General features: G+C 51.6%; 3 protein-coding genes across 3 annotated transcripts; all 3 read left to right on the top strand.

The window, feature by feature from the left end:
• Positions 1–271: 271 nt before the first annotated feature.
• On the top strand, positions 272–6,581 carry HO133_003747 (uncharacterized protein; the record flags this gene model as incomplete). The annotated part of the gene is made up of 2 exons (XM_037294669.1): positions 272–4,180; positions 4,233–6,581. 2 exons carry the CDS (start codon positions 272–274, stop codon positions 6,579–6,581), a joined length of 6,258 nt encoding a protein of 2,085 aa, XP_037149357.1.
• A 3,505-nt stretch (positions 6,582–10,086) lies between these two features.
• HO133_003746 (uncharacterized protein) lies at positions 10,087–10,541 on the top strand (the record flags this gene model as incomplete). The annotated part of the gene is made up of 2 exons (XM_037294668.1): positions 10,087–10,398; positions 10,452–10,541. The coding sequence occupies 2 exons, from the start codon at positions 10,087–10,089 to the stop codon at positions 10,539–10,541; spliced, it is 402 nt and encodes a 133-aa protein (XP_037149356.1).
• Positions 10,542–12,356: 1,815 nt separating this feature from the next.
• HO133_003745 (uncharacterized protein) lies at positions 12,357–15,607 on the top strand (the record flags this gene model as incomplete). Its single annotated transcript, XM_037294667.1, has 3 exons — positions 12,357–12,798; positions 12,921–13,034; positions 13,125–15,607. The coding sequence occupies 3 exons, from the start codon at positions 12,357–12,359 to the stop codon at positions 15,605–15,607; spliced, it is 3,039 nt and encodes a 1,012-aa protein (XP_037149355.1).
• Between the last annotated feature and the right edge of the window lie 578 nt (positions 15,608–16,185).

Raw genomic sequence — 16,185 nt, 5'->3', positions numbered from 1 at the left:
CCGCCCCGGCTGAGTCCTGACCAAACAACAGCCTCGGCTAGGCGCGCTGAACCGATTGGCCCATCCAAGATCGAAGGACAAAGGATCGAGGGGAACACCACCAAGATCACGAAAGATCTGTACAGATTTCGCTGTGACTTGGAAGCCTTGCCAATACCCCCATCGACTCAAGATTCTCATTGTTTACCATATTCATCCGTCTCACGGACCAAGTCCTGGATCTCTCTGTGGACATCAACCCCTACAATCATACCATATCTGACCATGTCCTATGTCTTCACGCTTCCCTCCTCCAAATCCCAGCGATCCTCGCTTTCCGCGAGAGCGTTCACCCCCGAGATCACTTGACAGACGGCCATCGGCTGCCTACAATGACGGCCCTCCCGGTTCACGCACCAATTCCAATGACTTCTACGGCTACTCGGGTCGAGGACGGGAACCCCCGCGCGAGCCTCCGAGTGGCCCCAAGGCTCTTCGGGATGCACCAAGAGGTGGCGGGTTCATACCAAGAGGAAGAGGATTCTTAGCACGGGGTGATGGAAGAGAGCGGGATACAAGAGATTTGGGGCCTAGAGACGAGCCATTCGTGAGGAGAGGCGGTAGAGGTCAAGAATGGGGCCCCAGAGAGAGGTTCGATGGAAGAGATAGAAGACCTTCGCCTTCGGGTCGCGATCGGTCTAGATCTCCGCTCTCGAGAGAATTCAGAGACACACGCGATGTCCGGGAATTCACGCCTAGAGATGACAGGAGGGATCTCCGAGAAGGACCACTGCCAGCGCCCTCTGATGCCTTCCCCCTTCGTGGACGAGGCGGATTCCGGGGACGAGGAAGGAGTGATTGGGACTTCAATAGACGCGGAAGAGGGTCGTATCCTGAAGAGCGGCACGATGCTACACCCAGAAGCCGATCCCGCGACAGAGATTGGGAGAGGCAAATGCGCGATGACAGAGATCGTGAACGTGATTTCGAGACCAATAGGCAGGAGGACGACCTTCGTAGGGAGCGGGAGGAACGCGAAAGAGATGATCGTTTCAGAAGAGAGCAACCTTTTCGTCCAGACTCCAGAAATTCGACAGGCGGACAACAAACGCCCATCACATCTCGTTCAACTTCGGTGACATCAGCTCCCGTGGCCAATTTCGATCGCTTTGGTCAGAATAACCGGGATTCTCGGGATTCTCAATTGGAGCAGAGACCGAGACCTACAGGCTACAATGTCGACGCAAGACGTGCGAGCATGGATATGGACTTAGACAGAGGAGACCTGCATCTCCGACGTCCCGTTGGTGATCGTTATGAACAACGAACGGCCTCTCCGCCACCACAAGCTCCTCCTGTCCCAGCTTTTGGATCCATACCACATCGAGCACCAATATACAATCAAGAGCCTCAGCCCAAACAAGACTCTCCCAAAGACCGTTCTCCATTAGTACATCCGTCTCGATTGAGTCTGCTGGAACCATCTAGGGAGCCACCATCCGCTCCAAAAGCTCAAGTTCCTAGCAATGCGCCCAGTGCACCTAAAGCACAGCAGACACAGGAGAGATGGCCATCTAATGAGACTCTCGATCCTAACCGGCGTCCGCCTGGCAATGATGCGAGCGGGTTTGGACCTCAGCATCAATCATTGCCTATGTCAACAAGTGCCAATGCCAAAGAAATTGAAGAAGTTCCAAATGTCTCGAAACGTTTCTCTGATACCTCTCCAATTCGGCCCCCTTTCCTGTCAGCGTCTGGCGCGTCAGACCCCACACAACCCTCTGTCAGAAAAGCTGTTGAGGAACAAGGCCGTAATGGCAATGTGGAGGCTTCAGCAGCTGGCCCCGTTACCAATCTCAGGCCGCCCTTGGGTGGCTCCTCAAATCAAGGCACACCCATCAAGATCCCGACTGGACCTCGTGCAGAGCGTGCTCCACCTTCGATCAGACAGCCAGCCCCTCCTACCATACGTGCAGCTCCAAATCGGCCTCCGCCAATGATGCAGCGTGGAGGACGTGGGGGCGCCTGGTCCTGGGTCAACCCGAATCCGTCTTTACCCAAACATACTCCCCGAGGACCTTCAATCATGAATACCGTGCCAATTAAAAGAGACTATATTGGGGACGAGAAAGCCCGGGGTGGTCCACCGAGCACCGAGTCCGCCGAGTTTGCACTTGATAAATGGCGGCGTGAAAATGTACCCACCAGTACCATCAAGGCTCGCACTGCATCCGAGAAGTCCCAGGACATCGACCACAAATTGTTTCCGGAAGCGCAGCGCAAAGAGTCTGTTGGCGGTGGAATCAAAGTCGAAGAATCCGATCACGGAGAGCCGAAGCCTAGAATGATGGGACCCGATGAGGAAAAAGAGGATGAAGAGTCTGACGAAGCTGCTGCTGAGGAAGGAGAGATGGACCTCGACGAACAAGATTTCGCTCAAGCCGAGAAGAAGTTTGATCATGAGATACAAGCGTTGGAGGCGAAAAGACCACCGACGCCTCGAAGTCGTCCAAGTATCTTGGAATTGCTTGAAGAGCTTGATACCTTGGCCAGCGCCCTCGAGGAGAGGGTAAAGACGGGCCCATCAGACGGAGAGCCACCTGCTCAAACTGTTCCACTGGGACTGCCGTCGCCCAAAGTCGACGATGCAGACGAGATGGATTACAAGCGCGAGATTGACAGTCCTCCTCATTTCAAGACTCGCCCGCAAACGCCTCCTGTTGCGAGCCTTCCATTCCTCGTTTCCGGACCTCCTACTCCTTTCTCTGATATCGAGGATCTGCAAGAAAATCCATTCCGACAGCAGGCGATTGAGGCCTTGCTCGTTGAGGAAGTGAAAAGGCAGTGTGACCTTCAGCAAACCAAAGACGAGGTTGAAAGAAAGAAATTCATCTCGCACTACAAGTCTTGGCGAATTAATATTGAAGACTACGAAGAGCAAAGAAGGGCAGAGGACCCTATGGCTGTTTCACCAGTGCCTGACAGCGTGCCATTGTCCGCACCAGCTCCGCCGGTGGTGGGCAGACGTGGAAAGATCATCAGTGAATTAGACATGGAAGAAGTGCTGAAAGTTTCACAAGAGACTGCCGCCAAAGAGGACCGAGCTAGACGAGAGCGAGAAGCACCTGTCTATGTCCCTCCAGAGACTTTCAACCCAGACAGAGAGGCTGTAGTCCCTGATATGCTAAGTTCGTACGAAAAAGAGACTTCCACATTCAATGACAGGAACAACCTGGTCAATCACGGGGATGCTCTCGATGCTCTCAACTTCATTCCGAGAAAGGACGACTTCACTCCAGCAGAACACGAAACTTTCTTGTACAACTACCTCTTGTACCCCAAGAGATTTGGCACCATTGCGGAAGCATTGGAAGGACGGGACTTCCGGGATTGCGTGGAACACTACTATCTTACGAAGCTATTCGTCAAGTACAAGGACCAAGAGATAGCGTTCATGAAGACTAAGAAGGGTAAGAAACTTGCCGCCTCCGCCCGTGGTCAGCAGATTCGGCCCAGGGCTGCCGGTTTGATCTCTTCATTCGATGGTGGGATGGACTACGAAACGCAGAACATTCCGCTTAATGAGAAAGGACGGCCAAAGCGTGCTGCTGCACCAACTTTTGGAGATAACGCTGAGCCTGAGCCCGCAACGCCTGCACCAACTCCCGCACGACGCAGCGCCGCCGCCATTAAAGAGGCGAATGGCAATCTCAGTACCGAAAAGCTTACTGCCAGGCGCACACGAACGGTACCTGCGAAGGAGAAAGTGGGCAGAAAGGGTAAAGCTCCATTGCTGGCTGCAGCACCCGGTCCTTCCCCTCAGAAAAGTATTCCTGAAGCTATGAGATCCGTAAGCAAGGAACCGACCGTGGACAACGAGCAGCGTGTCGAGGAAATTGAGGGAGCCCAGCTTCTTGCTGGACTTACCAGTAGCCAGCCATACACGGTGCCTGTCGTGCAGCAGACTCCTACGGAAAGCTGGCCTGTTGATCAACCCGTGCCAATGAGCGTTGATCCAACCCAAAAGCAAGTCCAGCCTTTCATTCAAGAACAGCCACCTGCGCCTCAACAGAAGAGTGGCGGGACTACATCGAGCTATTGGTCTGTGCCTGAACAAAATGATTTTTACAACCTCCTACGATATTTCGGAACAAATTGGCCCGCCATCGCTGCGTCCATGAAGACTAAAACTCACATCATGGTAATGGTCCCTTTGCCCAACAAGCGGGCAGAAGTACTGATTGGGTTTCTAGATCAAGAACTTCTACAATCGAAAGATTCAGGAAGGTGATTTTGGCAAGCAGTTGGAGGAAGATGGTGCACGTGCGGACAAAATGAGAGCAGAAGGTGCAGACATGGGACCTCTGCCAGCTCCAACGCCAATTGGAGAGAAACGACGCTATGTCTACAGCATGACGAAGGAATCCCAACGGCCGTTGGCCCCGAGTGTCGAAGGCATGGAAGGCGAGGCTGGATCTCCAAAGTTACAGCAAACCAAATCACAGCCTCGATTCAAGCAAGAGCCTCCAAAGTTCACTACTTTGGCCTCTGCCGAGCAAGGAGCGGCGGCAGTGTCTTCGCAGATGCAAGCACAAGGTCGCGATAGTCTGTTGAATCGTATCACGATCCCGCTCAAAGAAAAGGCAGTGATAGGTCCCCACTTAGGCACATTCCCACCGGATGAGCGACCTCGAGCATTGTTCTCATCGAGGGAAACGGTCAAGGAGAAAGAACAGCGGGAGATGCAGGCACGGCAACAGTTGCACGCTCAGGAACGAGAGGCTGAGAGGGTGAAAGATCAACAAAGGATGAGAGAGGTTGAAATGCACATGCGTCAGCAACATATTCCGCCGCAGCGCGAAGAGCAACAGAGTGCTCAGTATAACACACATGCCCCACATCTGGTCTCGGACTCTTTGCGTACGTCGCTGTTGGGACAACAAGCTTCCAATCTACAGGCTGGCACAATTGACTTCAAAATGGATGAGAAGGCTCGGAACTACCTCGAGGCGCAGAAGCAAGTGGCTGCTCAACAACAAGCTCAGCAACAGGCTCAGCAACAGGCTCAGCAACTACTCCAGCAGCAGCAGCAGCAGCAGCAACAGGCCCAACAAATCCAACAGCAACAGCAACAGGCTATGCAACAGCAGGCCACCCAACAGCAGCGTCAGGAGCAACCGCAACAGGCCATGCAACAGCAGGCCACCCAACAGCAGCGCCAGGAGCAACCGCAGCCGCAACCGCAACAACAGCTGCAACCGCAACAGCAGCAAGCCATGCAACAGGCCTCTCAACAGCATCTGCAGCAGCGACAGCCGCGTATTGATACAGCACCTGCTATGCGCCGTTTAGGTCCTGCTGCTTATGGGAATGTTCCCAGCCAATTCACCCCTCGTCAATCTCCAGCAAGTGCGAATCTGGCAATAGCACCCATCTCTCCTCTCTCCGAGACAATGCGGCCAAGCTCTGTACCTGTGCATGCGTCAGCTCAACCCCTGCCTCCCCGTGATCCACCGAAGAAGTCAAGTATCCTAGATCTTTTAAACAACGACCCTGCCGAGCCACCTCGGAAAAGGCCGAGCGATCAACGGCCAGCTGTTCCTACACCGCCACCTCCGCAACCTTCGACCTCGACTCAACAGTATCAGCCAGCAAGTCAGACAATGCAATCGCAGGTACAGAGACGAGATACAACCGCAGAATCGCTTCAGCTTCTCCAGCAGCAGCAGCAACAGCAACAGCAACAGCAACAGCAACGAGCTTCCTACCAGGCCAGCCAGCAGCAGCAGACGTCTCAACCGCGTGAACCTATACGAAACTGGCCCTCTGCGCTTCAGCCAAACCAAATGCAACGTCCGTGGCTCGACTCACAACCCCAATCAACGGTGTCGCCACAAGCGCAATCTAGCTTTCTACCACCGTCTTCGCGGCCACCTTTTCAAGCCTTGCAAAGAAACCATGGACCCAGTCCACCGCCGCATATCTCGCACTCGCGCAACTCATCGTTCCAGACCATGCAGTCTCACACTCATCACCAGCAACAGCAACAACAACCTCCACCACCATCAATACCTTCGGCACCTGCCGAACCCAACATTCGCCCCTCGCCTTATGCGTCATTGACTCCGCACCCGCAGCAACACCAACAGCAGCAGCAACATCAGCAGGCGCAACAGCACGCACAGCAGCATGCACAGCAACAACAAGCGCACCAGCAACAGCAACAGCACCAGCAACAACTTCAACTTCAACAACAACTGCAACTGGAACAACAACACCAACAACGCCAACGCCATCACCAGCATCAGCATCATCAACACCAGCACCAGCAGCACAACGAGCAACACCAACTGGAGCAGCAACGCCGCCAGCGCGATGCGCAGATGGCGGAAGACTTTGAAATGCGAAGCCATCTGGCCCACCGGGAACAGCAAGAAGCGTTGAGGAGACAGGAGGAGGCGAGGAGGGGGTTGCAAGGGCAAGACAGGCAGGCTTTGGAGAGGTACCAGGAGACTCTGGTGAGGGGGGAGCAAGGGATGCAGAGTATGAGGCGAGAAGGGGAGGGCGAGCGGAGGACCTATGGGTATGAGCCTCGGAGATGAGGGTACAGTTGAGGAGGAGGGGGTGGTGGTGGTGGAATGTATTATGATTGATGACCAAAGATGCGAGCACCGTTGGCTCGATTCTCCGTTGATGACACAAGGGTGACAAGGGTGTGTGTGTGTGGAAGCGAGGAGGTTGATACCCCGTGCTTGTTTATTGCGTGTTGTACGATATGCAGTGTATATACCATGTGCGAGCAGCGAGGCATTTCCAAATTGAACATATCCCATCCGATACCGTTCGTTCGTTCGTTGCCACGGTCTATTTCCTCCTCCCGAGTAAAATCCAAACTTCCCTCAACGGATACCGTGATGCGTGACCGTATACGTATATCGGCAGATCGAAAGGGGCATCTCGCTCATCATCAGTGAATCCATCTCGCTCTCGCTATCGGGCCTGGGTGACGCCTTCGCCGGCGAGAACGTTTATATTGTTTTTCCATCACTATCACTATCACTATCACTATCACTATCACTATTACGGGTATATTAGCGCGCGTGCAATGCATCATCAGCGACGAGATTGAAAAGCGGACGCGACCCTTGCCGGTGCTGTGTACGACCGATAACGCCTTTTTTCCAACACCGAGGCGTGTCGGGATGCCCATCTGGAGGGGGAACCGCTGAGGGAGAAGCTCCCCCCCCCTTTGACGAACAACGGATGGAGCGCTCTCGGACCGCGGTGGGCCCGAGTCGTGGGACACGGCATCGAGCGTGGTTCTCACAGGGGTGGGAAAGACGGTCCGGGGATATGGTTTGAAATTCCGTCGAGGATTTATCTATCTATCTATCTATCTAATCGATTCCTGCAGTTTCACACCACCCGTCGCCGCGGCTTTGCTTTCTTGCGCTGACGCCGGCGCCATCATTGCCAGGGACGACCCGGCTTTGCGCTCCAGCCATCACGAGGGGACTTTGGCTGGGATACTTATGTATATGTATACGTGTAGCCGAGGCTGGCATTGAGCGTTCTCGGCTCCGTGGCGCATCGCGGCTTGTGTGGTAGGATGACATGCTTTCACGTTGGAACCGAGTCCATCGCGGGCCCGGCACGTCAAAAGCTCCGCCCATGGATTTGTTCCGTCGGAGTTTTTTCCGTGGGTCCTTGGTCACGGCGACTGGTGAGGGAAGCTGGCGATCGTGGCGGTGCCGTAGATGATCCTTGCACATTTCCTCACAGTTGCGGCGACGGGAGTCGGGGGCAAAGATGCGCTGATTCTGGGACGAGATCGGCGTTGGTGCCGGGCACGTGGAGTGTGGCTGCTCGTACATTTTCAAGCTGTGGTCGTCGGACCAGGGGCTTCTGGTCTTGTTCTTCCGTGCTGGTTTCCTCGCTTCTGCTCTGCTGGCGAAGGCGCGTCTAGTGTCGCGTCCCGATGGGCTTCCCATGCGGGTCCCATAATTCTCAGGAAGGGTTTTCAGTTTGGCACCATGGCTATGTCATGATTCCTCTGCAGGCCATGTTGGATTCCTTTGCCACGGCCAAAGGTACGGGCAGGAAATCAACGTCGTTCACGGCGCGCTTGGCGGCAGCGCTGGAGGCCGGGGAGGAAGACGTAGGCGCCAAAGTATTGCAGGTCGTGCATTCTGGGCTCTCCAGAGTGCGTGGATGCGAGCGATGGAATAATAGCCAATCTACACCTGTGAGATGATGAGTGACCATGAGATTAGGTTTGGGTTTTAGATTGTCTCTGTACTGAGGCATGGACAGGGCGATAGAGCGAGCGCGGGAATTTGTGCAGGGAAGAGAGATCTAGCTGCAAGAGGATGGTGCAAGAGAATCCCCAGCGGACGCTCGAGAGCTCCGAGGGATGGCTCCGGCTGACGAGCGGGTAGAATAGAAAGATCGTTAAGATTGTGAAATCGGTGTCTCAAATGGTCAAGAATGAACACGTCCATTTCGGATTTGCGGTGCTCAAGCCACCTCAGCTCGAATATATTGGGGAGTTCGTTGACGTTGGCCAAATCAGCCATTCTTCCCTTCCTGCGTACACAATGTGGCCAGTGCGGCTAGACGGTTGTGGGAATTTGTCTGAAAGTGATCCGAGAGGTCGTGCAAACACAGTGATGTTTTTTCAGGAAACTGCTCGGGTCGGGGAAGCCAACGGAGCACAATTTTCAGATGATCATGTCAGGAGAATATGACGCCGGTGGCAAATGCCTTTCATATTCCAACAGAGAATCTTTAGAACTCTCCGATTCAGCATATTTGTGAAAGATGTCCATTGCAAACAATCCATGGTCACCAAAATCACTGTTCGAGGGGTGAATAGCATTGAAGGCCCCGCTGGATATAGGGCAATTAGTTGCATCGCTCGTTTGCGAGGGTAGCTGACACGCCGGATCCCTGACGACTGACCGACCGACGTGGCGCGGAACGAGGTATGGAATAAGTGCGTGGCATGGTTCGCAGATTCTGTATCCTGGTTAATTACTTGACGGAAGGATTTGGGGAAATAGATACTCCATACAACACAAAGCAGGCGGTCAAAGATAACCCGCGTCGCCATCCTCGCCTCAGTCCCTAAGACGTGCCAAGGTGCTAAGCCCCTTCTGGTTAGCAAGCTGACTTGCAGCCTTCGGGGCCACGCGGGTGACAGAAATCCACAGTAAGCAAAGAGGCTAACTCGAAGGGGTTTAGCCAGCGAAGAATGAGCTTACCTTAATCGTGTCTACCCCCATTTGCGCCCTACCCTCATTTGCGCCCATTTTAAATCCGATAATTCCAACGTCTACTATATCAATCCTATAGACGGCGACTATAGTACCGTAGCATTAGCTATCATGCTAGACTATGGTAGTAGGCTATTTAAATAAGTAATAGTGGTAGCTATGATAGTGGTAGCCATGGTAGTAGTAGCTATCTATGTCGGATTTACATTTACGCCCATTTTAGATCCGATAATTCCAACGTCTACTATATCAAGCCTATAGACGGCGACTATACTACCGTAGCATTAGCCATCATGCTAGACTATGGTAGTAAGCTATTTGAATAAGTAATAGTGGTCGCCATAGCCATGGTAGTGGTAGCTATCTATGTCGGATTTATCGGATTTTAAATGGGCGCAAATGGGGGTAGGGCGCAAATGGGGGTAGACACGATTAGCACTCTGAGGGACTGAGGCAGATCTAGTGCACCGCTGACTCAGCTGACTGCACAAAGTGATTGTTTATCTTGGGAGATCTCCCTCCTTCTTTCGGCTTTCTTCGAGTATTTATTTCTTTTTACGCTCGAGCAGCTAATGTCATGATCCAGGACCAACTCAGAGATTGAACCTCCTTACACAAGATTGGCTTGTCGACTACGACTTTCTGGCGACTACCCCATCAAATTCGAACAAATCAAGGTCCAGTGAAGTGGAGACTTGATCAAAGAGCCAGTCTTTCACGGAACACTATTGGGACTCGTTGCAACTCCATAAGGTGAAATCTCAATACTCGCTGCCGCAGCATTCCGAATCGCCCAATCGCATCTTTTTCTGATTTATTCGAGTCCTGCGCCATGTCGAACTCCGAAAGTCCAGCCAAGGTCTGGTACGAAGCCAACTGCCACTGTGGAGCCATCAAGTACAGAGTCAACGTACCATCGCTGGAAACGCAGAAAGTTACCAACTGCAACTGTTCGATCTGCTGCAAGAACGGTTATCTCAACGTCTATCCCAAGCGTACGGACGTGGTGTTCCACAAGGGCGAAGATCATATGAAAGGGTACCTCTTCGGAGAGAAGAGATGCATGCATAAATTCTGTCCGACATGCGGATCGTCTCTGTTTGTGGATCCTCACATGGATGATCCCGAATTGATAGTGGTAAATGTATGTGTCGGTTTCGTGATGGTGCTGCTATGGAACCCGCTGATTTGGCCAAGGTACGGATGTTCAAAGATATTGACGTGGATAAGTTGGAGCTGTGGAAGTACGATGGGTTCAATAGATTACAGCCTCGATATGACGTATGATTGGTTAGCTATAACGCGAGGCTATTTTTCAACAGTGCCTCGGGAGCTTCGATGGCAGTTGGTGGTCGGATGTCTGAGCACTCAATCGCTTAATAGAAACGTAAGCAAAGCAACTGACAGATTCTGTTCTTGAACGAGCCAGGGCCATGGATATATACATCGTACAATCGAAGCGCAAAGACGCAACTTCCCAATGTAGTAATAGCAACGTCGAGGTCATCTAGCTGGGGCCTTGACGGATACTTTTTGTACAAGGCCCCAGCGCATGCAAGGCTCATATGTTCGTAGCCAAGCCGGTGTATTTCTTGATGTTATTGAAGCAGTAACTCTGCTTGTAGTTTAGCGGTGGTGAGACGGGTTAACTTCCAGCATAAGTGGACGGTGGAACAACTTTCTTAATTGACATGTACCCTGCATCCGTTTTTGAAACCATGGCACGTGACCAGTATCGTCGCCACAATGCAGTGACATCGCGTCTATTACCCGCGGGTGAGGTTCTTCTTGACCACCATGCATATGCCGTCAGGTACGGTGTATGATTAACATCTGGGCGAGATTCGTGACAAGGCGGATCAATTCAGCAGATTTCGCAGGTCTGCCAAGCTCTCTTCCTGTTGTAAAGCCTTTTCTTGTCCTGCTGTACCTCGGTGTTGCTTCCTCTGTCAGAGCGAGGATGCTGCCTTCCGCTGTAGTGGTGAGAGCTGTAACGGTCAAAGCGGAGGGTTCAGCAAATCGGAACACTCGATGCACCTTCTTTCATAATCTGGTAACTTCAACGTGCCCTCTCACCGTTGGTTGGCAGAGTCGTCCAACAAGCAAATGCAGAGTTGCCTTTGGTTTGGAGAATTATATGGACAGACGTTTAGATTAGTTCCTTCGATACTGCTGTCATGCGCAATGCACCCGTGCAGAGTGTTCTGTTGCTGTTATTGCTGCACTGCTGCCGCAAGCGTCCGTGGTCTCTGGAATGTTTGAATTTCCTTTATTCAAAACAATGTTGCATGCTGCTCTTCGGAATAAACTGTTCCGAACAGGATGCGTATCTTGATATCGGTAATGCGTGATAGCTCCTCCATGCAGAGTGCTCCTCGGTGTGGAGAAATGTGGAGCTGGAAAGGCTCAAGGGCCATGTCTTCGGGCAGGATCCAGGTTGTGTCGGCCCTTTCTTTATTTCCATATTTGCATATTTGCATATTCCCATATTCCTTTATCCCCGTTATGCTGGTAATTAAAGTAAATGCAAATGAGCCTGTCCGGAAACGACGGACATATGCTCTAGGCCAATTCTATCATTGTCTTTTTCTTTTGACCGCCATGACTCATGGATCATATGATCCCGAGGGTCGGTGACAAAAGTCTCTGCCGACTTTTAGTGGGGGCTGCGGGAGAAAGTCGGCAGAGACTAATGTCACCGACCCTCGTCCGCTGGCCAAAGCTGCCGGCGGGTTTTTATGTGTCGCTTACGAGTAAGAAAGGGAGAAGACATGGTTCAGCTTTTCAAAGTGGGGTTCGAATTGGCTATCAGCCTATCACTGCCTATCATTGCCTTTCATTCGCCAATCCAGCAGGGGTTAAGCGACTAATTTTCCACTAGATTAATTAGGCTTGCGCTAGATGCATAGCGTAGGGCTAGTGGCAAGAATCTCAAAAAACAAGAAGTCAATGTACTACGTATCGGCCTTTTGGCTTTCTCCCGCCAGGAGAGATGTGAGAAAGAAGAGACGCGTCCGAATTCCTCCTGTACTTATCCGGAATGTGATTACCTACCGTAGGTATCCCAGTTTTTGATATATCAATTTCGCGTGAGAGGTGACCATGCAGTTATTAAGCGAATGGAGGAGGGCATCAAGTCGGAAGCGCGCTGCGGAGGAAAGCAGTGAAGAGAGCTCGAGAAAGCGCACGAGAGATGATAATGGAAGGCGTGGCTCAACTGGAATTGGGACTGGAAATATACTCGACCAAGAGTACAAAATTCGTGGAAATTCCACCGCTATGAAAGATGGGTTTCATCATCCATCATCGCCATTGAAAAAAGAATCGGCTTCGTCTCCCGTGGCTACGGAACCACTGCCGTCACCGCCAATACATCCGGACCGGCGAGCCAACTTCTTCAATGCTGCTCCTGCTCCTGCTCTTGCTCCTGCGCCTGCTTCCGCTTTTGCTCCCGGTCCTCTCGGAGACAAGGCGGACTTTCCTCCGAGTCCGTTGTCACGAAGCCCAGAGCACATCAACAACACTGAAACTGAGGAGCAAAGAAGTAAGTCATTGCTTTCATTTGGAGAGCTAAGTATTTGAAAGGGCGTGCAATTACTTGGATATCGGACATGCACCTTCCCTTCCCATCTCTCATTTGCTTCACCAAGTTTAACACTCACACAGCTACATTTCTTCCTTCACCGTCACACCCAAACCTCCGCATAGACACCATTCGCACTTTGAGCAGCTTCGATCCACGAGGTCCGGATTACAGTCCCGCCATGACTTCACATTCCAGTAAGTGACCTCATCTCCAGGAAGGACCTCAGTATTCAGCCATCACTTCACCGCCCACCGTGATCCATTCCCACTGACCCTACCTCGAAGATGAAAAGTCACGACCAAGCCATGATCCACGGAAACCATTAAACGATAGCTACCCTTATAATGCCAACCCGCCACCACGCCGAAAATCCGACATCATGCCTCCCCCCACCAATGCCACCAAGATTACTCGGTCGGAGGCCTCCACTCCAAAACTTACCTCTTCGCCTACTAACAGTGACCTTGAACGCCGGCAATTCTTGACTACCCAGCCCCAAATACCTCTACTCGACAGCCTCAATGGCTTTGCTCAAAATATCATGTCAGCTGCTAGCTTGACCGTGAGACGCGACCTTATCAAGCAGCAGGCTGTCGGACAGCAAAAGGAGCGTGACCGACAGGCCAAATTCAAATCTACTTTTCTTACACTAATTGAAGATGCCGAAGCAAGAGTCGAAGGTGTCGAGAAAGTTGCCGTGGGGATCGAAAAGCAGATAGATCTGAGCTCGGAGGCCCAAACCAAAATCGTCATTGCCTTAGCCTCCCAGCTACAAGAAGCTGAAATCTCCGACGCTCCGTCCAGCGCCCGTGATCAAGGCCTTCTCAAGGATGCTATTGCTGATATGAAAGCGGACCTCAAGGCTGCTAAAAAGGAGATGGAGAACACCAGTGATCGCAGCCGCTTCAAGGAACATCTTGCTGATATAAAGGCCGATCTCAAGGCTGCTGGAAAGGATATAGACTACCTGAACCGCGAAGCTGTAATGCCCGACAAATTGCATAAGAAGCTCCGTGGTCTGGCGACCAAAGATGAGCTTCAGGGACTGGTTACTAAAGATGAGCTTCGTCGTGTCACTACAGATGAGGTTCGCAAGCATGTTACCGAGGCACTGGTACCAACGGAGAAGAAACTCGCTTCGCTGATCGTAGAGAACGCAAATCTAAATCAGAAAACAAAAGGCGTTGAAGTTGCCATACACAAGCATCACGAGACAGCGGAAGAAAGGGATCAGCAACAATCTTCTCGGTTCGGCCGTTTAGATACCTCTTTGAACGACATGCAGATGGAGCTAAGCCGCTTAGAGCTGATACTCCAAGAACAAAGACAAGATTATGCTACTGTCAAGGTCGATCTAGGAGCCCAAGACAAAGCGCTGACCGACCTCGACACTTACGTGAGGCGCGATCCGAGCGATGACGATCCCAGCTTGGAAACACTAGTCCTGAGAAATTCAGATCAGATTCAGCTGTTACAACAAGACTGCGAGAAGCTCGATAATGTGGTACGGCAAACTCAGGACCTCCAAGCTGCTTCAATAATCGAATCCTCGCCTCAGGTCTCTAATGCATCTGCCAAGGTCGATACGAGCATTGAAGAAGAGGTGAAGTTGATTCGGCATGGCCTGGATGCTCTGGAAGCCGACCGAGAGAAGGTCGCACTGATTCGGACCGACTTGGATTCTTTAATCAATGAAGAAAAGCTCAAGGATGTGGGCGTAGCTGAAGGGTTCGAAGTGATGGAAATGAGTCTGAACAAACAACGTGAAGACTTAGCCCGTCTTCAAAACGAGTTCAGAGTAGTCAAGCAATCGCAGGCTTCTCAAACGGTTCCGAACCATCCTCCAACACCACCATTCGCTAGTGCTTCCACGAGTCCTCGTGAACCAGATCACCAGAAGCTGCAAGACGTGGAGATCTGGCTCACAAAGCTGACGAAAACCACCCAAGGTCTCGAGTTGTTCGTCAATTCTCAACAACAGAAGTTTGATGGACTAACCTCAGACCGCGTCGTGCAGAGCATGGTCCATCAAATGCAGCAGATGTACCCGCATCACCCAGGCAATCTTCTTGCTCTACTCAATCAGACTGTAGCGAGGCAAACTAGGGTGGACAGCTATCTCAGTGGAAATCTCAAAGATCGTCTAGCCAACATCGAATCTCAAATGGCTGCCCGAGTGGACACAGACTCTAAAATCGAAGAGATCACTCAGTTCACGACCGAGAGCCGAAAAATCCTCTTAGCCACCATCCACAGTCTAAAACAGGACATCGAGGGACTGAAAGAAGTAGCAATCAACAACCGTCCGCAAGAGACTTCTGACCATGGCAACCGAATCGATGAACTGGCAGATAGAGTGACGGCCGTCGAAGCGAAATATGTCAAAGCAATCGGCGATTTTCAGGCAAATCAAACGGATCTGATCCGTAATGTCACTCACCTACAGTTTCGAAATGCGACCGGCTCTGCCAGAAATACGCCCGGAGAGCTTACTGTTGTGTCGAGAAGCTCGAAGAGCGTTGAGCCTAATGGAAATACCCTCTCCTTTGAGAATGTTGACCATTCCAACAGCTCCGACACATCTTCCAGTCAGCGTTCGAGTCGTGGAGTACGACGAGACAGAGAAGAGCGCCGTCCTTCTGACCCCAACCTCAAGAGGAAAGCGGTCGATTCAGATGACGAAGATGAGGGCGAGGATGCTAGGCCTACGAATGCAAAGAAGGTTCCCAGGAGAAGAAATGTGTCAGGCAAAAATCCTTTTTCGTAACGACAGCAGATCCCGCGATTTGTCGCTGGGTATAGGGGAATGCAAGTTGCTTCGTTCTTGATCTGGAAGGCTTCTTAGTGCGACAGGAACATGTACATACCGTTCCTGGGCTTGAATCCCAGCTCAGATAATGGACACGATGGGACACACATGATTGCTGAGAAGATCAGCTTGGATTTTTTTGAAGAAGTTCTATCTAAGAGACTCCCTTCTATATCCATACCCATGTATAAAGTAGCGAATCCTTATTGTAAAGGCTTGGCCACTCGAAGCACTATCGATTTAATCGTATAATCAGATATTCTTGAACTTGCCGACTTGTAGTAGAGCTCCTGTTGGGGTATATATGTACCCCTAAAAGCTTGCCATAAAGTAGTCGCGTAGAAGATCTGTAGTAAAGACCTTTTTCGCAATTGCCAAACGGCGAGTCAAAGTTGGTGATGGCGGCTCCGGATTCTCTTGGCACGCTCAGCAAGTGAAGAGTACTTGCTCCTTGCTCTCTAAATCGACCTCGACTGCCTCTACTGTATCATCACCAGAACTTCAATTGATGTTCCGTAATACCCCAGTGAGCAAGC

This window comes from Letharia lupina (assembly GCF_014066315.1).
Source record: "Letharia lupina isolate WasteWater1 chromosome Unknown contig_18, whole genome shotgun sequence".
NCBI lineage: Eukaryota > Fungi > Ascomycota > Lecanoromycetes > Lecanorales > Parmeliaceae > Letharia > Letharia lupina.
The sequence above is the reverse complement of the archived record's forward strand: the minus strand, read 5'-3'. Positions and strand labels throughout refer to the sequence as shown.